At 58.4% G+C, this 23,227-nt stretch overlaps 2 protein-coding genes across 2 annotated transcripts in view; both read left to right on the forward strand.

Moving 5' to 3' along the window:
* LOC134365523 (collagen alpha-1(I) chain-like) overlaps positions 1-6,033 on the forward strand; it is a 10,747-nt gene extending 4,714 nt beyond the window's left edge. Inside the window, exons 2-8 of the mRNA XM_063081648.1 lie at positions 138-575; positions 1,657-1,899; positions 2,123-2,360; positions 3,995-4,033; positions 4,173-4,751; positions 4,971-5,614; positions 5,676-6,033. Of these exons, the coding sequence (XP_062937718.1) occupies positions 138-575; positions 1,657-1,899; positions 2,123-2,360; positions 3,995-4,033; positions 4,173-4,751; positions 4,971-5,614; positions 5,676-6,033 (2,539 nt within the window). The remainder of the gene's footprint in view (positions 1-137; positions 576-1,656; positions 1,900-2,122; positions 2,361-3,994; positions 4,034-4,172; positions 4,752-4,970; positions 5,615-5,675) is intronic.
* FAM78A (family with sequence similarity 78 member A) lies at positions 5,832-21,789 on the forward strand. Its single transcript, XM_063082488.1, has 2 exons — positions 5,832-6,656; positions 18,669-21,789. Exons 1-2 carry the CDS (start codon positions 6,334-6,336, stop codon positions 19,195-19,197), a joined length of 852 nt encoding a protein of 283 aa, XP_062938558.1. The 5' UTR covers positions 5,832-6,333; the 3' UTR covers positions 19,198-21,789.
* The last annotated feature ends 1,438 nt before the right edge of the window (positions 21,790-23,227 follow it).

The raw sequence follows: 23,227 nt of genomic DNA on the forward strand, positions 1-23,227 counted from the left end.
GTGACAGGCAGTCTTCGTCGCCACCTCCCGCTCCGGATCGCTTTCTCAGTTCGCATTTCTAAGGCTGCTCCTGGGTTATTTTGGTCGGGAAACCTGATCTTCGCCGGGTTTATTTTAGCACCTTGGAGAACTCCCAGGGCCGCGCCCGACCTCCGGCGGCGCCCAGCCTGCCGTCGTCCCCTCCGTCCTTCCCGGGCGGCTGGAGCAGCCCCCGCCCCCGGCGCCTCCCCGCGCCGCCTGCACTTGGGCTTCTCAGCCCTCGGAGGGACGGCGCTGGGTGGCACCCGGCGGGGCTGGGGGCGCGCCAGCCACACGCTGCCCGGCCTCGGGGACCCGGCCTCGGCGCCCGGTCTGGAAGGGGGCGCTTGTGTGTTCACGCGGACGTCCCGGGAGGGGAGGACGCTCCGCCGGGCGCGAGGCGGGGCCGTCCCCACCTGGGACCCCCGGGCCCCGGGAGCCAGGCTGGGACAAGCAGCCCCTCTCCCGCCCTTCCGCGACCTCAGTTCGGCCTCGGAGCCTCCGACCCGCACCGCCGGCCCCACACGCACACCCAGCACACTCGCACACGCGGACGCGCACACACACGGGGACGCGCTCGCCTGCACACACTCCACACACACGGGGACGCGCTCGCCAGCACACACCGCACACACGGGGACGCGCTCGCCTGCACACACTCCACACACACGGGGACGCGCTCGCCTGCACACACCGCACGCACGGGGACGCGCTCGCCTGCACACACTGCACACACGGGGACGCGCTCGCCTGCACACACCGCACGCACGGGGACGCGCTCGCCTGCACACACTCCACACACACGGGGACGCGCTCGCCTGCACACACCGCACACACGGGGACGCGCTCGCCTGCACACACCGCACGCACGGGGACGCGCTCGCCTGCACACACCGCACGCACGGGGACGCGCTCACCTGCACACACCGCACACACGGGGACGCGCTCGCCTGCACACACCCGCACGGACATACACCCGCACACACGCACTCGTGGCACACACAACCAGAACAGCCAAACACATCCTACAACCCCTACACCCTGTCACACACAATATACCCGCCCTCCCTCATCTATGCCCACACCACAAACGCCCCCTCACACCATGCACTGGCGCACACACCCACAGGGACACACCCACACACGATCACACACTCACACCATCACACACACCCACACACAGCCACACACTCACACCATCACACCCACACCCACATGGACACACACCCGCACAGTCACACACTCACACACTCACACCATCACACACACACCCACAGGGACACACACCCACACAGTCACATACTCACACCATCACACACACACCCAAAGGGACACACACACACGGTCTCACACTCACACCCTCACACACACCATGTCATACCCCACACCCCGAGGACAGGCACCCCTCTTTGCCCTGCCCCAGCTCAATACTGGACACACACAACAAAACAACACACTCAGATACCTCCTGATTCATAGCAATCGATACTTACTACAACCATTCTGAGTATCAATTTGTACCTATTTATTACTTACGTTGATTAATATTGCCATCCGTTGTTCTTGGACTTACCCCTCCACGTTTCTCTGGCCTGTGGGGATGTAAGTGCTGTTGTCTGGCCCTGGCTGTGTCCCCAGAGCCTTCCGAGTGCCTGACCCAGCGGAAGTGTCCAGCGGACACTGGGGAAGGATCACACTTGAGGATAACGGGAGGCCAGCTGAGGCGTCCCGAGTAACACGCCCTGGAGGAAACGTGGTTCTGAACCTCTGGCTAGAGAGCCCGAGCCTCCAGATCGGCGACCACCTCAGACCTCAGGTCTCACGCACTTGCCCGAGCCTCCTGGCCAGCCCCCAGGCCACATCACTGTCCCTCCATGGAGAGTGACCTCATCACTGAGTTGGGGTCCAGGAGACCTGGGTTCTGGCTGCGGAGCCCTCCCCGGCTGGCCTCACTGGGCCTGTGTTCCCCATCTTCGTCTGAGATCCGGGTCCTTCTCACCTGGCTGGGCCCAGCCTGCTCCACGCAGAGGTGATGTGCATCAGGGATGCTGGGTGGGCCCTGTGCCTGGATCTGCCACCTTGCCTCTTGATGTCCCCCCTGCAGCCACCTGCCTGGCCCTCTGGCCCTGCCTGCCTTCCAAGTGGACATTGGCTTTCTGTCTGGTCCCCAGCGGTTCACACTCGTGTGGACTCATCACAAGCCTTCCACACATGCTGAGGCTGCCATGGGTCTGTGCCCAGCACCCACAGAGCTCCAGAAAATGCTGAGCAGCAGGAAAGGCCGTGTGGGGAGGTGGGAGGACCGGACGGGCCCGAGAGCTGGGGAAGCAGCTGGAACCTCGGTGAGTGCTTCAGGAGCAGGAACAGGAAATGCATGCATGAGCCTAGCATGCTCAGACCCTCTGTCTGTCAGGGTTGACCCTGGGGGAACTGCCCCTCAGATTGGAGGCTTGCAAATAAGGCCCACAGAGGATGCTGCCTGGGCCCTCCCCCAGCAGACTGAAAGTCCTGTGCAGGGGGTGATATGAAAGGGGTGCATGTTGAGAGAGGCATCTTCTACTTTGAAAGTCCTCACCCTGTGGGCACCCAAGGACCTTTCCAGTGGGACTTCCTAGCAGTCAGTCCTGTGCTAGCTCAGAGGGGCTGGCCCTGGCTAGCAAGGGCAGTGTGCCTGGTGGAGGAGTTGAGTATGGACTTTGCAGTTGGCCAGATCTAGGCTGGGATCCAGACTCTGGGAAGTCACTGTCCCCTGATCCCTGGGTTTCTCTGTCTGTAGAGCCCACAACCCAGGATCAAGGTCAAGGGTAAAGGATACAATGCTTGCTCATGCTCTGCCTGACACATAGTGGGTGTTTTATCATCACCATCACAAATCCAGGCCAACCCCAGGGCAGAGCAGAGTAATAACACTTCCAGGCTGGCCTTGAGGGAAACTCTCATCCTCAGAAAATCACCTCCGGGGGCTTTGCTACTCAGTGAGGCAGTTTACGGCTCCGGCTCCTGCTCTTTTCGGGAAAGGGATGTGCAGCCCAGTACATGTTCATGGAGCACCCTTGAGCTTGTTACCTGGTACCAGGATGGCGTTCCTGTCCTCGAGGAGCACTCCAGCCACTGGGGTCTGCTCAGTTCCAGGCATGTGGGGTGATGGGGGTTGGGAGATGATACAGACACCAGAAAAGCTAATATCTTTTCTACCTATAAACTGAGTAGCATAATAATGATCGAATGCTGAATAATGTTGAAGGCTGTAGAGCGAGTCCCAGAGGAGCAGAATGTTTTGAGGGAGCCGTGAGTTCATGGCAGGGAGATGTCACTGTGGGTTAAGAGCCCAGGAAAGACTTCTTCCTGGAAATGGAAATTTACATGGGGCCCTTAGAGGGCCTATGTGCTGTCTGGGGTTCTACTGTGTGGTAATAAACAGGCCTAGAGGGCCCCTGTAGCATTGGTTTGGCCACCCTGCCTTGGTCTGGGTCAGCAGGACTAGGAATAAGCAGCCTCCTAACTGAACTAGAAAAAGACAAGCCCTCAATAGACTGCAGACAGTGGTCGGGGTGCGGGTGTGACTGGGTGGGAGGCAGTGGCCACCTTCACTGGCTGTTTCCTGCTCTGTGGCTGAGCTGGTGCTGCTGTGAGATAGACCACTCAGCCTGGCTGGTCATCCCTCAAAGGGGAGACCTCAAAGTGGCTGGAACCCTTGGCCCCTTCAGCCCCTGCCCTCATAGGCACTCACTATGTGCTGGCTCTGGGACTGGCCAGAACCACCTGCCCAGCACCCAGCTGTGGGCACCTTTGAAAGTCAGAATTTGGGGTGGGGTGGGGGGATGGGGAGCATGGCTTTAATGTGGCTGCCAGGTTTTCTGATGTCACAAACTGTGGGGGGGGGGTGTAGTTGTAAGGTAGCATGACGCTGCTTAGAGAAGTTCATAGCTCTCCCACTGGTATCCTGGCTCCAACCCCTTTAAACCTCTGCACTCAGACCACCGGGGTCCTGGCCTCAGCTGGGACACCTGCCAGGGTGAGGCCTTGGGCACATTTCCTAGTCTCCCCGCTTCAGATCACTCCTCTGTGAAATACACATAACCACAGGCCTCCCTGCATAGGGTGGCCGACGGGAGATGACACGGTGACGCTTGTCCACAGCTGGGGCCCAACAGGCTGCCTACCTGTCAGGGTGTCAGCAGACCAGCAGGGAGGGGGCAGCCCAGGGACCAGCTGCTCCCTCCCCAAACTTTACTCCCCTCACCTCCAACCATCCCAGACCTGGAGCGCCCCCCCACCACCACTGTCGCCACTCAGCCACTGTCCACCCGAGGCCAGGAACCCCAGAGCAGTACAGTCTCTCTCCACCTGCTGTGAGCCCCGGAAAGCCTCTGGCCTGTAGAGTTCAAAGGGCGTGGGGAGCAGCCCACCTGGACCCGAGACAGAAGCGGAACTACACTACCCAGAATTCCCGGGGCTGGCCAAAAAGGAAATGTCGTTTGTGCAAGGAGAGCCTCAGCTCCCCCAGCGGCTGCACAGGGACAGGGGGAGAGGCGGGGGAGAGGGAGCGAGGGATTCCAGGGGAGGGCGGGCTGGAGAGCCGGGCGGGCGGGGAGGAGGAGGCGGCGTCCGCCCGCCGCCGCCGCTGTCGCTGCCGCCGCCGCCTGCGAGCTGCATCCCCGGGGGGCCGGCGACGGGCGGCGGTGCTGCGTGCGCCGGCTGCGCTGGGCGGGCGGCTGCGGGCCGACGCGGGGGTCAGGACGGCGCCGGGGCCGAGTTTCTGCAAAGTTTGACCTGGTTGCCTTTCCGATGCTGCCGCAGAGCGAGGCAGCGCGGGGCGCGCCCGGGGGCTGCGGCGCGGCGGCGGGGCTGCGGGCGACCGCACGGTCACCATGATCATCAAATAAGGAGGCGCGCGGGCTGGGGGCGCGAGAGCCCCGAGCCTCGGCCCTCCGCCCCCCGCCGCCCCCCAGCAGCCCCGAGCCCGGAGGGGGTGGGGGCCGGGGGCGCCCACGCCGGCCCCAGACGCCGGTAGAGCCAAGGACACTGCCCGGGGGAGGGAGGGGGCGCCCCGGGAGCGTGCCCGCGGCAAGGTCAGGGGCGTCCGGAGGGCGGCGGCCGGGCACGCGGAGCGGCCCGCGGGGCAGGTGAGTCGGCGGCGCCGCCCGGGTGGGGGCGTGCACGCCAAAGTTCCCCGGCAGCGGCGAGCGCGCCCGACGCGCGGGGATCCGGGGCCGCTCGCGGCCGGCGAGGGGGACAGAAGCGCCCGGCGCCGCGGGGCGGGGACACCGCGCCCCCCGGCGTCGGAGGACCCGGGCCCGGCTGAAGGGGCGCGCGCTGATGAGAACGGCCTGGGGGGTGGCACTGCGCCCCCAGGGGGCCGGGGGGACCTGGGCGGGGAAGGGGCGCCCAGCGCTGGCTGCCGGGCCGGGGGTGTCAGCGGAGATGTCACGGGCGGCGATTATTCGCTGGTGCGCGCGGTCGTGGGGCCGCCACTGACGGGGCGGGCGGTGGCCGCCGCCTGCGGGGAGACCGCCCAGAGCTGCGCTGTCGGTTCCGCAGCCCGCGCCCCGCGCTCACGCGTCGCCGCCCCCGCGCCCCCCGCGCGCCCCCCGCGGCAAAGTTCGGCTCAACTTTGAGGCGGCCCTTGACGCCCTGTCCCTTCCACCTCCCACCAGGTCCTCAGCGGCGGGCGGCGACAGCGACAGCGGCGAGGGGGACGCGGCGCGCCCGCGTGGGGGCGTCCGGCCCGCGCCCCTGCCCGCGTCCGCGTGTGGGCGCCGACCGGCAGCCGGCGAGCGGCCCGAGCCCGGAGCTCGCCTCCTGGGAGCCGCGGGTCTGCGCTTGGCCCCGAGGGCTCCCGGACCCCGGCCGGTCGCACAGCAGCGGCCCCGGAGCGAGCGCGTGCGGAAGGCAGGGCAGGAAGTCGGGTCCTGCGGCGAGGGCGGCGCGGCCGCGCGGGGACCGAGCCTTCCTTATTTATGTGCCCGCCGGCGCTGGCCTCCTTCCTCCGGAGACTTCAGCGACAGTCTCTGAGCCGCCGTCCCCGCGCGTGAGGCACGGAAGGGCTGGATGTCAGAACAACGTGGTTATGCCTTGAACGCCAAAGTTTTCTGTGTTTAACCCAAAGAATATCGGTGATTTTTGTCCACTGCCGGGAGAAGGGAGAGCCCAGGGCTCTCGCCATGCAGCAGAGCCCTCGTCTATAAGCAGGCCCGGCCGGTGATATGCCGACCCCCTCCGCTCGGTGAACGTTCTATCCCATGGATATCGGCCTTGAGATCTGAGACTGCAGAGCAGCGCCGTCCGCACCGGCCCGGCAGCCGCGGCCTCTCAATGCCCGGATTCTTCTGGGACTGCTGTCCTTCCCTGGAGATCAGAGCGGTCCTGTGTGCCATGGGCTGTATTCAGAGCATCGGAGGCAAAGCCAGAGTCTTCCGGGAAGGGATCACGGTGATTGACGTGAAAGCCTCCATCGACCCCATCCCCACCAGCATCGACGAGTCCTCCAGCGTGGTGCTCCGCTACCGGACGCCCCACTTCCGGGCCTCGGCCCAGGTGGTCATGCCGCCCATCCCCAAGAAGGAGACCTGGATAGTCGGCTGGATCCAGGCGTGCAGCCACATGGAGTTCTATAACCAGTACGGGGAGCAAGGCATGTGAGTACTACTCAGGAACCAGCACGGTCCCGGTGGCCCGGCGTGGGGACCCGGGGGGGTGGGGGTAGAGATGCCAGGGGGAGAGGGGCCTGGGGGGTAGAGATGCCAGGGGGAGAGGGGCCTGCGCGGGGCCAGAGGGGAGATTTAGGCAGGTATGGAAGAGCCTCTGAGTCCTTCTTGGCCAGGTGACTCCTGGAGGATTTGGCTGTTGATACAGACTGGGGTCTTGGCTCTGGGACCTATCTTGCCACTGTCCCTGGGTCCGAGGTTTCTGTGTCCTTCTCTGCAAGATGCTGAGAAAGCAGATGTCCTTCCGCACGCCTCTTTGGCAAAACAGCAGTATCAGTGCCGTCAGGGGTCACCAAAGAGGCTACAGCTCTGTCCCCCGGCTCAGGCCGTCCTGCGCACATGTGGCAGACACTCAGGGCCCTCTAGGCCTCCATTCCTCTTGGTACAGGGCTTTGTGGTTGGGCCTCAACGTGGCTCTCCAGGGTTTTCAAATGCACATCAGGACCTGGAGGAGTGCTTTGCTGTTGGAGAGGAGGACGGGTTTTAGAAACTTGGTTTGCTTTGCAATGTGGAGCTTTCTGTCCTGAGGCAGCCATCGAACATCCAGTGTCCTTCCGGTGGGGCCCTAGCTAGGAGCAACTAAGAGGAGCCCACTGGCCTCTCGTCTCCAGCCAGTTCCTAGGATGATGTAGATCTCAGTGGGGACCCTGGGATCCTGGGTCTTCTTCTCTGGCCTCTTCTCTGACCCCAGAGCAGGCCATCCCCGGTGTGCAGAGTAGTCAGTGGTAGAGGGAAAGGGACTTAACTAGAAGGGTTGCCCTAAGACAGGGGCGGCAAAAGGAGCTGTTTCCCAGCACAAGGACACTTCTGAGAGAGCTAGGTGGGCCCTGAGGGGCAGCCCCCCACTTTGACCCCCATGACTGGCCATGGACACTCTCCTGTAGCCTGTCACTCAGTGTCCACCCTCTGCAGCACCACTTCCCGGTTTGGCAAGTGAGGAAGAGAAAGCAGAATTTCCCCAGGAGTTGAAATTCATCACTGATTTAAGAATGTCATGGGGTGGCGGGTGGCTGGACACCAGATCTTGTGACTTCCCCACTTGATGACTCCAAAGTTCTAAGGGAAAGACCTTAGAAAGACTTAAGACCAGGGTGTAACCGTGATCGCCCCAAAGAGGTGCAGGTGGGTGACACTCCTCGGGTCCCCTCCAACACCTTGGTTCCTGCACTGAGCCCTGCAATGCTCAAGAGCAGCTGTGAATCTAATTCGGGGTGGGGGCAGGGGCTGACTCTCCATTCTGAGAAGGGAAACATGATTCTTAGTTATTTGATGAGGACCTTTTCTAAGAAGCCTTAAGCCGAGAAACCTCCTCTGGCTTTGGAAGGCATCCGGGACAGTTGTCAAGAAACAGAGGTTTTCCTAGGGGTTTTAGGCTCAGCCCAGTTTCTTTTCTAGAAGGAGTAGGGAAGGCAGAGGGTCCTTCTAAAGTTGGAAAGGCACGAGCCCAAGGTGCAGACCTGGCTCTCCCTGACTCAGAGCCTCAGCTTCCCGATCTGTACATGGGGGTTTCCAGATCCTTCCGGCGCCTGGGGCCGTGTTCTCCATTTGGTGTCTCTGAGTCCCTTTGGGCACTGGTGCTGGAGCCAGGCCCAAGTGAGGAACCTGAGTCGATGTCACCCTTGCTGTGCCAGTCCTCGGTTCCTGGTTAGAACAGCCTCATGCACGCTTAGACTCTGTGATCAAGCAGACCTGGGCAGGAGGCCAGGCTCTGTCACTTCCCAGGGTGTGACCCTAGGCAAGTTCTTTAACCACTTGGGCCTCAGTTTGCTCATCTGCAAACGAAGGCTAATAGTATAGCCCCTTCCCCGTGGCTTATTGTGACAATTCCTCAAGACCACGTTTGTCAAGCGGTCAGCGCTGGGCCGAGCTCCCGGTGGTCGTCCCGAACGTTGCTGTTGTATTGGGGGGAGACTGATGGTCCTGCACATGTGGACAATTGTGGCTGGACTATGGAATCAGGGCAGATGCCAGCCCCTGCTTGCAATCAGTTTTCTCCCCCAGCCCAGGTCTTCCTCTGTCATAGAGAGCCCACTCTCTGACTTTTAAAAATTTAAAAAGAATGTGAGAGCTTTGAGTTTTAAAGCAGCTGAAGGCCATGTTCCTTGCTGTCCCTTTGTCCTCCCCCTGTTGGGGCACCGATTTCGGGCAGGGCCCTTTCCATGCTGCCCAGCTCACTCTCCCCGGATGCACTGGGTTCTCATCCCAGTTGGGATGGGACCTGCCCCGGGGAAGGGCTGAGCTGAGGCTCCCTGGGAGGGGCAGCTCGGAGCGGTCATTCGAGCGGTGCTGGCTCTGGGGCCTTGGCAAGGCAGCCTCAGAGGGTCCCTTTTGTCATCTGCCAGTGGGGATAAGGAGAGAACTCCTGTAGGCTGCTGTGAGGACTCAGTGGAAGGACAGGAGTAGGTGACCATCCTGTGGCTGAAAGGCAGAGGAGGAAGCTGCTTGACTGCTCATTATTAATCAACCGAGTTGTCTTAGGGAACTGAATTGCCGACTGGTACAGTCCCTCCAATCCGTGGGCAGAGCCCTGCGTTCGACCCTTGCCTTTTGGAAATGAGAAAGGCTCCTTTGGAAAAGGCCTGAAAAGGGCCTGACATCTGGCTCCCTCCTGAATGTAAATAGAAGCATTTGGATAGGATTTTAAAGACCCTTTCCATCTTCCCTACCCTAGACCTCTTGGAGTAACTACTGTTTTCCCAGTTTTTAAGCCTTATGGCATGGAAGAAAGTGGGGTGGTGAGTTGGTGGGATTGCCCAGAAGCCTCAACCAGCCCACAGTGGTCCTCCTGCCTTGACTGGACCACAGTGGAGCCCTTCTTCATGCAGGGGCTGGCCTGTGCGTGGTGGGTGTTGGCTCTGTTCCTGGTCTCTCCCAGCTCCGGGCAAGTAGCACCCCCCACGTGGTGACAACCACGGATGTCTCCAGACATGGTCCAATGTCCCCTGGGAGGAGTGTGAAATCACTCCTGGTTAAGAACCGCTGGACCCAACCCAGACAATTCAAAGCATTAAGATGAAACCCAGGCACTGGCTTTAGTGGCCTGGGAGGGGACAGCGGGTTAACCTAAGCAATTGAGCGAAGGCCAGGCCAGGGCTTCCATTCCTCACAAATGGGCTGGTATTCAGAATATTAATTCCAGATACTTAGCCAAAATCCATAATACCCCCAAATGTTATCTCTGCTTGAAGTTAATCTCTAAGCCAGGAGGAGAACTTTTTAGAATGACATTCTGGATTTGAAATAAACCCTGCCACCTCAGTAATACCCCGACCTGCACAGACGAGAGCTGGGAACGGCGAGTTTCTCTGCGCCAGCCTAAGAGGACTCTATGCGGTTTTGGGTCCAACCCACATTGCTTTAAAAGCCAACCCCCCCTCCAAATTGTTGGAGACACCTGCCTCCACAACCCGTCCTCCGCAATTCCTCAACTGCCACCTGTCAGCTGGCACAGAGTCTTCTAAGTGACAAGTCACAATTTCTCGCCTGTGTGGGAGACACTTTACATTGTCCCCAGTTTGCCCTTCTCTGGGGTCCCCAGGAAACCTGCCCCACAGCCAAGTCTGAGGCCAAGGGCAGTTTATGGCTCAGGATTCTGCCAACAGGGAGACTTGGGGGTGAGGTCAGGGAGGGTCTCTTTGGGTTGACAGTGCCACTGCCCTGCATACATGTCCAGCAGAGACTGTGGGCCAGTCTCTTAAACTGTCTGAGCCTCACTGTTCCCATCTATGAAAGGAGGATCCTTGTACAAACCTCATATGTCGTTTTGAAGTTTAAATGAGATGGTGCATGGTGAGAGCTTAGCCCAGTGCCCGGTGCATACTCCACACTCAATACGTGGTCGTGCTCAATACCGTAATTATGAGACGTAATTACTAATAATTTACTATTCATTATGCCACGCCTGGCAGAGTCAGATTGCGGTATTATTGTTGTGGTTATGTTACCCCTTCTCCTGGCTTTCAGATACCTGTCCAGTATGAGAGCCTTGGGCCGTGACAACTCTGAGGGTCTTTCTGGCCGAAATGTGCTGACTTCTGATGTCACAGAGTTACGAGAGGCTGGTGGGACAGGGCAGGCAGTGGTAGGGGAACACCAGAGCTGGGGTGCACCCAGCCCTGCTGTGATGATGTTGGGAATGGCTGTCTTCGGCTCCCTTTCCACTATGTTAGCTCCAGGTGTCCTCCCCAGGACCTCATGAGGTCCTCACTTTATGACGAGGACACAGCCTGAGACCTGAAGCTGCTTGCCCACAGAGGCTTGCTCAGCGCCAGCAGATCCAGGGCCGGGCAATGGAGGAATTCCCTGGTGACCACGTGGCCTCTTCCTGCAGCCGGGGCCTGAGCTTCAGGCTCCACTCAGAACAATTGAGGACAAGGCTTCCTCTCTGTGACCGGAAGGTGGCCTCCCCCATCTGCCAGGCCCTGGCGGAGGCCAGAGTGGGGTGGGGGGAGAGGGAAGTCCTTGTTTCAAAGCTCTGGGGTGGGAGGAAGTGGGGCGGGAGATGGCCCGGCCCAAGGAGAACTCCCCCTGGACCGGCCCGGCCAAGCAATTGCTGCAGCCCTCGGTCACCTTCCAAGTGTGGGAAATAAGCTGGCTGTGCCCGGAGATGTGCGAGAAGGCACCAGCAGCCGCTAGCATGAGAGAAATAACAAGTTAAATACTGAGATCGTTTTTTTTACTGATTGGATCTGGGTGAAAATGAAAAAGCTCGGTCGTGCCCAGTGTTCGGGGAAGGGGAGCCCCTCACCTGCTGTTTGTGGGAATGCAGTTGAGGCAGCTCTGCGGTGAGCTCAGCTGCACCTGTTACAGCCTCCCCTGTGCACGCCCTTCAACTCTGCTGTTCTGCATGTAGAGCTCGTCTTACGTCCCCAGCCCAGGGCCCAGCATGTCGGAGGCGACAGTCTTCTGAATGGATGAATTAGCGAACGTGAGAATGGAAGAGCCAGTCCCTAAAGACTCGTGCATGTGTGAGGATGTTAACTCCAGCGCCGTTCCTAATAGCAACTCGAGGGGTGAAATTATGGTCTGTCTACAGTGCAGGGAACGGCGAGGCTGCTGCAAGTGACCAGGAGGAGCTACGGACAGACGCTCCCACATGGGTAAAGGTTACTATATGGTTGCGTTAAAAAAAAGTGGTCAAACAATATTTAGGGTAGAAGAACCCATTTTTGTTAAAAAAGAAAACTCTAAAAATGGGAACATATCCTGTGTGTATATGCAGACGGAAAGGTCTAGAAGGATGTTTACCCAAATGCGATGTGGTGAGTAGCCTGGGGGGAGGGGGGGCACGGAGGAGGTGGCTTTCGGTTCTCACTCACATGCCTCTTCGTGGCTCTGGTTTTTTTTTAAACAAAAAGCACACGTTTTATAACTAAAGACTAAAACAGGCACTGTTGGTCTTTCCTCTTCATGTTGGGCCCAGGGCTGCGGCCGGGGTCACGAGGGCAAGGTGGGCAGGAAGAGGGTGGCCCGGAAGAGTGGGGCTTGTTTTGGGGGAAGCTCCAGGAGCAGGCCCTGAGGGAGGTGACAGCTGCAGCCCCTCCCTCGGGGCTGTGAGCGGGTGCTTGCTGGGGGAAGCTAGGTGAGCAGGGCCTGGTGACCTGGGCTGGAGAGGGATAGCCCAGGAGCTGCATGCAGCGTGGTGAGAGGAAAACAGGGAAACCAGGATCCCAGGCTGGCATGGAAGTGGGGCTCCTGGGCCTCGGTTTCTGTAAAATTGTAAAACTTTGTACAGAATGTGTACTCTGCAAATTTTACCAAATTGTAAAATCTGTACAATTGGGGACCAGGTGAGATAATCACTGAAATCCCACCTGGCCTGTGTGAGGGGATTGAAACCAGGGCTGGGCAGGAGAGTCCCTTGCCTTGGACAGACCCTTTGCCCTGGAGCCTCAAGTCCTTATCTGTAAAAGTCTTTCTTAAAGTGCAGAATGCTCACTGCTTGTGGGAGGTGAAATAATATTTGGGTGAAACCATTTAAGGCTAAATTTTACTTCGAAGTAACGTATTTAATGCATAATAGAAAATACATCTACAGAGTATATATCAATATCTATATATCTATATTCTAGCATTTCCCATCTTTTATTTCAAAGGTGTTTCTTAGGAGAGACTAAATTTAGTTGAGTTTTTAAAAAAGTGATTAAGGGAGACAATTAAATGAGTAAGAATCCAGGAGACATGTAGTCAGGACCAAAATGCAGAAAGAGCTGTGATGTTTGATAAACTCGACGTTGAAACAAAATGGACTTGGATCTTCTGGCTCCAGAGTCCAGAACTCTGTCCTGGAGCCTGGGGATTCATCGACAAAGAGAGCCCCGGGGACCTTAACATTTGATGGGAGAGAGATGGAGATCCCTGGGGACTTGAGGGGTCCTGCTCATGTCGGGGAGAAAGTCCAGGCTCGCCTGGCAGGGAAGAGGACTCAGCCACAGTTGTGGGTAAAGACTGGAACCGTCAGTTGGGCTGCTGTTCCTGAAGAAGTCAGAAAGGTGTGCTTGAGTCCGCCTGGTCCCAGGTCAGGCAGGTGGCCAGTCACACCCCCTCTCCAAGGCACACCTGCCCCGAAAGCCTCTGGACATCCTGGTTTCCTTTCCTCTCCACCGAGAGGCCTTTTTGCTGGTCCAGCTCCTGTCTGGTGGCTCAGCTGGGAACCCTGAACTGGTCACCCACAGGGTGACCCTCACTCACCCCTTGTTGGTGCCCCCTCAGCAGCAGCCTCAACCCCCTCTCCAACCTCCAGAGAAGGGCTTTCTCTAATCCCTTCAGACTCACACTTGGTCGGTCTTGCTGCTCAGAACCTCTGTGTCTGTATTTGTGCATACATGCATGTATGTGCACGTCTGTGCGTGCACATGTATGTGTGCACGCATGTGTATACATGTGTGCATGCGTATGTGTGCATGCATATTGGGCAAGGTTCTTGCATGCATGTTGGGCGAGGTTCCACTAGAGGCCGGGTGGATAGGAACTGGCTCAGGGTGTGGGCCTTGGCCCAGTTGCTCCTCAGGTGTGCGACCTTGATTCAGGCCTCCGAGTTCGATAAGTCTCCTCTATAAAACGCACCCACAGCTCCAGAGTATGTATGGTGCCCGGCACATCCTGTGTGCTCAGGGAACAGTAATGCTGTCACTGGCATTGCTGTGGTGACAACCCATCCTGCAAGTGGCTATTGCAGCCACAGCTCTGCAGGGTGGGCAGAGGCACCGAGCAGCTTTTGGTGCCCTTGGCTCCTTATGGAGACCCTCTTGGGGGCCCAGGGCCCAGGGCCCTGAAGATGAGACCCAGAATGTTGCTGACGGTCATTGATCCAAGCCACAAATATTGACTGTACCTGATTCTGGGCCAGGCACTAGGATGAATCCTGGATATATGGCAATGGGCAAGACAGGCATGGCCCCTGCCCTCTCGACCCTTCTGGTCTGAGGAAGAGGTTGTCAACAAATGATCACATAATTAATCATTCTGAGCATGTGCCAGGAAGCAACAGGACAAGGATCCATGGTGTTGGATGCTAGTGTACCTGGCCTTGTATGAGGGGTCAGGGCATGCATCCCTGGGGTGGTGGCTCCAGAGTTGAGCAGTGGGCAGCTACTAACTAGGACAGGAGGAGGAGGGGGAGGAGGGGGAGAAGGTCGCTGCTCCTGGTAGAAGGCCCCGAGATGGGAGGGGCATGGCTCTTGAGAGGAGCTGAGGATGAGCTGGTGGATCTGGAACCCTGGGAGGATGGGTATGTGTGTGCGCATGTGTGCATGCGTGTGTGCACACACGGGGCTCTAGGCTCCAACTGCATCTGGCTTGAAGGGCAATGGGAGTCACGGCAGGTTTAACAGGGTCAGAACAATGTGATCAGCTTTGTGTTTTTAAAAGATCACTCGGACTCTGGGAGAACAGATTGCAGAGGGTGGGAGACCAGGAAGGGGAGAGGGGTCCTGGCCAGGGTGAAGGCAAAGGAAAAGGGAAACATTCTCGAGGTGAGAGAGAAAGGCAGGGATGGCACGGGACCCCCCCAACACAGCTGACCGGGGCAGCATGCTTGTCCCGCATGGCTTTTCCTCACATGGCTTCATGGCCAGTGTCAAGGGCAGGTGCTCTGCAAGCGTGTGTTGAGTGGATGTCAATGGGATGTGGAGGGAAGCTCGAGAGTCGTCTCAAACATGATGTGCGGGGCCTGGGAAGCATCCTGAGGTCCAGGTTCAAGCCTGGCCCTGCCTGCTGTCCTTTGAGTTCCCATACCTGGGAGGACGAGGACGGGAGGATGATGGGCGGCCCTGCCTGTCGCTATCTGTGGCCATGGATGAAGGTGGCTTCCTGGGTGTACAGACTGTGCGGTCGCTGGAGCTTTGCTCGTGTCTTGGTGGCATATGCTCGCAGGTGTTGTGGGGTAGGAGCCCTTATTGTCCCATCGTGCAAATGTGGAGAAGGCTCAGAGTGTCAGAGCTGGGGTCTGAGTTCACCCCTCCACCCTGTGTAGCAGGGAACTGAGGGTCGGCCTTGAAGCTCAAAGTCATTCTAGAACGAGCAACAGAAAGTCTTGCAGAGGCAGTTAACTGTGTGGAATTCATTACTGGAAGAGCATGTATAATCTGAAAATATAAACGAGGCCAAAAAAGGCTTCAGGTCACATTGGGGCTAACAGGTCCCTTAGCGTCAGAGGTGTACCTCTAACTGCTGACACCACTCTCAGATGGTCTCCAGCGGTTTCCATCTATTGCTGGCGACTGCGCACCAGGTGGCATGTGGTAATGCATTGAATCATCACAAAACCCTGGCAGGTGGAGGTGGGTAGCATTATCCATGGGCTACTGATGCGGAGGCAGAGGCTCAGAGTTTGTGACTTGATCACAGAGCTGGTAGCCAGGGCAGAGATGGGACCCAGGGCTGCTCCGTGTCTTCCTGAGCTGTGCCCTTGACCACGTGGCATTCCACCTCTCCGGTGGGACCCATGCTGTCCTCTTGATGACCTGGCCCTGGTTCTGAGTAATACTCCACGAGACACCGCTGCTGGCCTGCTCCTGAATCATCACCTGTCTGTGAAGGAGCCAGGCCTGGGGCATTTATGAGTGGGGGCAAGGACGGAACACCCCATGGCTGGGGTCACAGAGCAGCCACTCTGATGTTAGGCCCCATTCCCCAAAACAAGACTGTGGAAGTGAAAGGGGCCAAGGCAAGAACAAGGTCCCCTTTGCAAGTTTGCTGTCTGTCTTTAAAAAAGAAACTTTTCCAAGCAAGTGTAAGATCTGGGAGAGGACAGAGGGAGTGTCTTCTGAAACAGGGCTGGGCCCAGGTGGGCAAAGGCACTGGGCTCTGAGAGACTCGGGACAGGCACCCCAGTCCTCTTCTCTGGTCCGTGGCGCCCGTCTGTGCAGGGGGACTGGATCAGTAGGCTCATGCCCACCACTGCGGGGACCCAGAATCTTAGGGACCAGTGCATACTTTAGAAATGTGAGGTTGTCTGAGGCTGCCAGGTCCCCTCAGAGTTTGATGTGCTCAGGGGCAGGCAGGAGCTGGCCCACTAGGCCAGAGTTCCTTGAATTTCTGAGCTTTTAATGAAATGAACAGAAACATTCGTAAAGGCACATTTCTAATTATTCTTCCTATCGTGGCCCCAATTTTGCTGTTAACATTACACAATGCGTTTCAGTAGATGAGTGCATTTTGTTTTTATCATGGTAAAGCGCACATAATATAAACTTTACTATCTTAACCACGTTTAAGTGCACAGTCAGTGGCATTAAGGACATTCATGCTGTTGGGCAGCTGTCACCACCGTCCATCTCCAGAACCTTATCGTCTTCCCCAACTAACACTGTCCCCCTGAGACACTGACTCCCCATCCCCGCCTCCCCCAGCCCCTGGCAATCTCCATTCTACTGTCTGTCGCTATGAATCCTCCAGGTCTGTCATATACGTGGAACCCTGCAGTATTTGTCCTTCTGTGACTCGCTTCTTTCACATAGCAGCGTCCGAAGGCCCATCCGTGTTGTAGCATGTGTCAGAATTCCTTCCATCTGAGGCTGAATAATCTGCCGTGGTATGGACAGAGCGTTTCATTTATCTGATCACCCGCCGACGGACGCGTGGGTTGGTCGCTGTGGACAGGAGTGAGTACTTAAACACACTCTGTTCCCAGAGAGCACTGCTGGCGTACGCAGGTGTCAGAGGGGCGGTGGGTGCAGGGCGTCCTGAGCTCAGTATTACAGGTGTCAAGGCGGAAACAGGATGGAGCAAGTCAGGCCCCGGGGTCCTGAGCCAAATCTCCTTGGGAAGAAGTTGCCTAACCCTCCACCGCCTGCCCGGGAGTCTGCAATGCTAACGCGCTCCTACAGCCCGGGTGGGTCCTCAGATGCCACCATGCCCACAGACTCACGGGAGTGTGGGATCTGTATGTCCCCAGAACAGCTTCTGAGAGTTTTTTTTTTTTTTGTCGTTTTTTCGTGACCGGCACTCAGCCAGTGAGTGCACCGGTCAGTCCTATATAGGATCCGAACCCGCGGCGGGAGTGTCGCAGCGCTGCCAGCGCAGCACTCTACCAAGTGCGCCACGGGCTCGGCCCTGAGAGTTATTATTATTTCAATAAAAGTGACAGAGGTGCTGGCCACCACCAGTGATGGGCCTTTACTTTGTGTACTGCCTTCAGTCCTTGCAGTGACCCAGGGACATTGTGTGATGAGTACAGGGTCCAGAGAGGGGTAGCATCTTGCCTGGGGTCTCATGCCACTGAGGTGGCAGCTGACACTTGCAGCTGGTGGGGTCCCGAGTCCGAGCTCTGGACAGCTTGGCAGCCACTCTGGCCCCAGCAGGTGTAGGCAGGTCAGGCTGACTCTGTGCAGCCAGAGTGGTCTCTAATCAGACCCACTCTCCCCTCGAAGCTAGACGTGCAGGCTGTCCCCAGAGCAGCCGCTGCAGCAAAGCACTCTGTGGCCAGCCCAGGAGGCACCATGAAGCTGGCCTTGGGCTGGGACTGAGCACTGAATTTGGGGAGGGTGCCCATGTCAGGTTTTCTCTGGTGGTATTGCTCTGCAAAAGGGGCCAACCAGCACTGTCCTTGCAGTGGTGGCTGCATGGCTGCTGCCTCTTCTAGGGAAGTTGGAGCAGAGGGACAGCATGGGCAGTGGGTGGGGGAGGGGCATTTCAGCCCCCTGGAGCCTCTCCTGGTGCTGTCTCTTGCATGGGCGAGAGACAGGGAGTCCAGACCCCTGTGTGGTGGAGGGGTCGTGGAGGGGACGGGCTCCAGGCGTGCTGGGAGGGAGAGGCCGAATCCCCCCTTTCTCGGATGAGACACTGAAGCCCAGAGAGGGAAGGCACTTGCACTCGGCCACACCTGGTCAATGGTGGGATGGGACCCATTCCCAGATGTGCTGACCCCACAGCCACTGGGCTCGGAAGCCTCCTGTGGGCCCCTAAAACTAGAGAAGGAAACTCACTGTTTCTTGGGGTGTGGGGGCAGGTGTGGGCTGGAGGGCTGGGCCAACCTGCTATGGGGCGATGACCAGGTATCCGTCCATGTTGGCCCAACTTTGACAGCACTGGGACATGGAGTGGGGGGCATAGCATCCAGCCTGGTTCCTCATGACTGTGGTCCTGCAAATGACAAATCCTGCTCAAGTGAAGAGTTAACTAAGGTTTCCCCAAATCCCAATCAGGTCTAGTCCCTGTCTAAAATGATGGTGGGACTGGGAGGGCGTGCTGGCCTTGGGGGGAGTCTGATTTGGGATGGTGCTAGAGAGCAGGATGTGGTGATTGAGGGAGATCACATCTGGGGGAGCCCCTGGCTCAGCCAACCTCATGTTGATGTCTGCCACCCCTCCAGAAGGTAAGTCCCTGGACAAAGGGGACTAGGTCTGCTGCATCTACCTAGTCCTCAGGGCCCAGAGCAGCCCCTGGCCCACCACGGGGATGCAGGAGTGACCGAGCAAGTGACTTGGCCTTCCTTGCCTGCAGGTCCAGCTGGGAGCTCCCTGACCTCCAGGAGGGCAAGATCGAGGCCATCAGCGACTCCGATGGGGTGAACTACCCCTGGTATGGCAACACCACAGAGACGTGCACCATTGTGGGCCCCACCAAGAGAGACTCCAAGTTCATCATCAGCATGAACGACAACTTCTACCCCAGTGTCACGTGGGCTGTGCCGGTCAGCGAGAGCAACGTGGCCAAACTAACCAACATCTACCGGGACCAGAGCTTCACCACATGGTTGGTGGCCACCAACACCTCGACCAACGACATGATCATCCTGCAGACCCTGCACTGGCGCATGCAGCTGAGCATCGAGGTGAACCCCAACCGGCCCCTGGGCCAGCGCGCCCGGCTGCGGGAGCCCATTGCCCAGGACCAGCCCAAGATCCTGAGCAAGAACGAGCCCATCCCGCCCAGTGCCCTGGTCAAGCCCAACGCCAACGATGCTCAGGTCCTCATGTGGCGGCCCAAGTACGGGCAGCCGCTGGTGGTGATCCCACCCAAGCACCGGTAACAGCCAGGGCCACCCACTAGATTAGACTCAGAAATAATATACTGCTCAAAACCAAACCCACACGTCCTCTTCAGTCATTCAGCAAAATGCAACCATTCTACCTGCTCCAGCAGGCAGGTCTCACTGTGCTCAGGCCCTCGGCACCTGCTTCCTGGCGGGGATCGGGGAGACCCACGTGGGTCATACAGACCCACGTGCGCCCTGCAGGGTCACCTCTGGTCTCCTCTCCTCTCCTTTTTCTCACAGTTTTGGCCGTTCACTTGCAACAGATTCCATGAAACACTGCTTTTTCAGTTCTTTTTTTAAAGCTCCTCTCGATGAGGTTCAGGGGCGGGAGGAGGAGGAGCTGAGCACTGCTGGCGTGTGTCACAGTAGCCAGCCCGTCCTCCTGTCATGCGGCCTTATGTAGACTGCTTTGCCAAACGTTTGCCTTAAGCTGAATGTAGAGGAAAAAAATGCAACCGAGAGAGAAGGCAGGATCGTTTGTTCCTACTGCAGGATTGTTCCTACTGCAGGATCGTTCCTACTGCAGGATCGTTCCTACTGGACGCTGCAACTGTGGAGGGAGGGGTGGGTCAGGACGGAGACTCATCTGAGCCCCCTTCCTGGTTGTCTGGGGAGAAGGTAGACATGGAGACCTAAAGCCAGCTGCTCACTCTTTCCTTCCAGCAGACACAGAGCCACAGACAGACTCTGCCTGAAGAGCCCCTTCTGTCTGCCACCAGGTAGAGCCCTCCCCGGCGGGGGCTAGACCTGCCAGCCGCCTCTCCTGTCCTCTCCTCTCCTCTGCAGCCTTAACTTGCCTCGGGTGGCTCGGAGAGGACCCAGGGAGGGTGCTGTGGGCTACGGCTTGGGCCCAGGGAATTTTTACCCTCTCAGTCCTTAGGACTCAAGCTCGGATGGCTCTGCTTTTCCTTTTCCATCCCCAGTGGTCCCAGATGCCTGGGAGCCAGCCACCTGGACCGCCAACACACAGTCCCATTTTGAGTCTCAAAGGCAAGACAAGCGCCCCCTTCCCTTCCCGCTGTGCCTCTCAGTAGAGGCTTGAGGCTGGCGGGCACCAGCGCCCTTGGCCAGCGGTCTCCCCTGCACTGCACAGGAGCTGAGGCAGGGCTGTGGGCTCGTTCTCAGGGACGCCACTCCCAGGAGCTCTGGGGGAGGCTGCAGACAGGCTCCAAGTGCCACAGTGGTGGAGCTGGAGGAGGCTGTGGAGGCACCTGAGGCCTAGGCCATCCTGGACCTGGGAGGTCTGGGGAGGCAGGTGGCAGACCCCCTGCTTCTTGTCCTCCAAGAAGTAAGCCCAGGCCCAGGGCTGGAGGGTCGAGTCGGCCCACAGCTGAGAGCATCAGCCTCTGTGGGGGCTGGGCCTGAAGCCAGTCCTTGCGGCCCACCTTCCCTTGGGTCCCAGGCCCTCTGGAGCCCTAGGACTTGGTCCTGAGCAACACCAAGATTTCTTAACAGTGTCTGCTGTGAGGCTGCTCCTGGGAACTGTTAGGGGACACCCCACTGAAGCCACGTTCCTTCAAGCTTGCCAAACTCTCAGCTACATCACTGGGGCCCTGCATTCAACTAATGATTATCAAGCACAGAAAACCTTCAGATAAGAAAATCCTCCATTTCTGCTGCAGATGAGCCATTTGTAGGAGTCTCGGTGACAACGCAGAAGGCCACCTAAGTCCTCTGTATTATCCGTGTGATGCCGTCTTGATTCAAGGGGTGCTTGACGTCCCGTCCGTTTCTGAGCCGCTCGTGCCGGGAGGCTGCAGCTGTCCTGGGGTGCAGGGCTGGAGCCACCGGCAGGGCTGCGGTGCTTAGGGGCCCTCACCCCAGAAGCTGCAGGTTCCCCTTGGTGTGTAGGGAGACCGTGCCACCCATAGAGGCTGTAGCCTTGAGTGGGGGCAACGACGGGGTCCCAGCTTCACCTCTAGGGAAGAGCCGGGGAGGGGGCGGCCTGGGACAGGACCTGGCCTCCTGATGGGGGAGGCCCTTCTCCACACTCAGGTCTTTGTTGCACTAAAGAGGAGACAGGGCCCTAGTGACAGGTCAGGGGTAGTTCTGCTTCTGGGCTGGGTCATCACTGAGGGGTTCTCACTGGAGTGGGGGCTGGGGAGCAGAACAGTCAGGGGGGTTGTGAGCTGCTCTGGAGCAAAGGGGCCCCCAAACCCGCATTTCTTGAGTGTGAAGAAACACTCAAGGCAGGGGCCAGCACCCCCCCGATGCCCAGCCCACCTTGCTGCCTGCTCACCTTCGCCCTGTGCCCCTTTCTCTCCACCCCTCCCGCCTTGCTGAAGATGGGGCTGGGAAGGCCCCGGAGAGGCTGCAGGTCTGGCCAAGGATGCTCGGCTTGGCGGGGTCTGTTCCCTCCGCTCCTTCCCCGTGTCCAGCACAGACCCTGGCTTCTTGCCCAGGGCCCCAATTCCTCTGATGTCCCCCTGCCCCCCACCCTGGCGTGGACATTCACTCCTTCCAGCAATAAGAACCGTCCTCGGTCGTGGAGGCTACTGTGAAAAACGAACCAATGCACTTACCAGGAGCCGCAAGACTCTAGAAGAAAATGTAAAATGAGCCTTTTTTTAAAAAAAACAAACAACTATTCATAAAGAAAAATAAAATGTTAATTTTAAACTAGCCTTGGCTAGGATCTGCATGTTTCTGAAGCGGCCGTTCATTTGGGGGTTGATGGCTCAGTTGCTGGCCACGGGGATGAACGTGTTTGGGGGGCAGGGGGATGGTCTGAGGCTGGGATTGTGGTGCTAGGGGCTTGGGAAGACGGGAGACAGCGAGCCAGCCCACGAATGTGCCCGTTCCTTCCACCGCTTCGGTCCACAGCCCTCCCCAGTAAGAGCCAGCTCTGGGGTCGGCCCTGCACCCAGAAGGGCCCTGGCTGGGACCCCTCTTGGAGGAAGGCGGCAGGTTGGAGGTCAAGCTAGGACTTAGGGCAGCCTGGCTTTTTGGCAAACAGTAGAAACCCCCATGTCAAGAGTGATTACTGTTCAGACTGGCCCTAGCCTGTGTCACACTGTGGACCTGCAAACCTGTCTTCCTATGGAAAACAGCCGAGACAATGTCAGCCCAGAACATGGCTCTGCTCCCTGGCCAGCAGTGATACAGGGGTCGCTGGGGCCAGAGCTGAGAGTCAATACCTTCCCTTAATAGGAACTTCTGTGGTGATGGGCGGGGGATCTCGGAGGTCCTGGAGTGGGTGTGGGCTCTGAAGGTGGACCACGGGTTCAACGCCACTGGTGTGAACTTGGGCAAGACGGTATCCCCTGTGAGCCCCACTCACCTTGTATGGCAAAGGATTTTTGGAATAGCTGCCTCCTGGCCGATGTGAACATTGTTCTACTCCGTTGCTGGCTATAAACTCCTGACAACCCCACGGTGGGGGATGGTGTTATTGTGACTCCATTTTACAGATGAGGAAACAGGGAGAGTGTGGAAGTTGACATGCTGCTCAGGCCACGCATCTAGGAGGAGGCAGAGCCAGGATTCGAACCCGGCTCCAGAGCCCAGCTCTTTCCACTGCCTGAACATGTGACTGTGGCACACATTTGGGGCCTGGTAATTATTGGTTACTGTTATGAAAAAGGCCCCATGCCAGGGCTCCCACTCTCCTGGGGGGCCCTGGGCAGGAAATATCCCCCCACCCCCATAAGTCTTTGTGCAGCTGGTTCTGTGTGGCCCACAGTGAGCAGACCACAGGCCCATCCTCCAGGTGGGCAGTGGCATCTCCACATCGCCAGGGGGACAAGGAGCCCCCATTCACTCTCGGCCCTGGGATTTGGTTTCTCCCCGGGTTGTCCACGTGGCAGCAGCCCCACTGTGCTCTGTGTCCTCCTGCTGGGCTGGAGACACCAGAGCAGGAAATTGCATAACAGGCATCCCTGGCCGCCCTCCGCTCACATGGCTCCTGGGTGGTGCTGCTCACTGTCGTGGTGTGGCTTTCAGTTGTGTGTGTGTGTGTGTGTGTGTGTGTGTGTGGCACAGGGTGCAGAGACCACGGGTGTGTGTGTGTGTGTGGCACAGGGTG

The sequence above is a fragment of the Cynocephalus volans genome, chromosome 17, assembly GCF_027409185.1.
Source record: "Cynocephalus volans isolate mCynVol1 chromosome 17, mCynVol1.pri, whole genome shotgun sequence".
Taxonomy (NCBI): domain Eukaryota; kingdom Metazoa; phylum Chordata; class Mammalia; order Dermoptera; family Cynocephalidae; genus Cynocephalus; species Cynocephalus volans.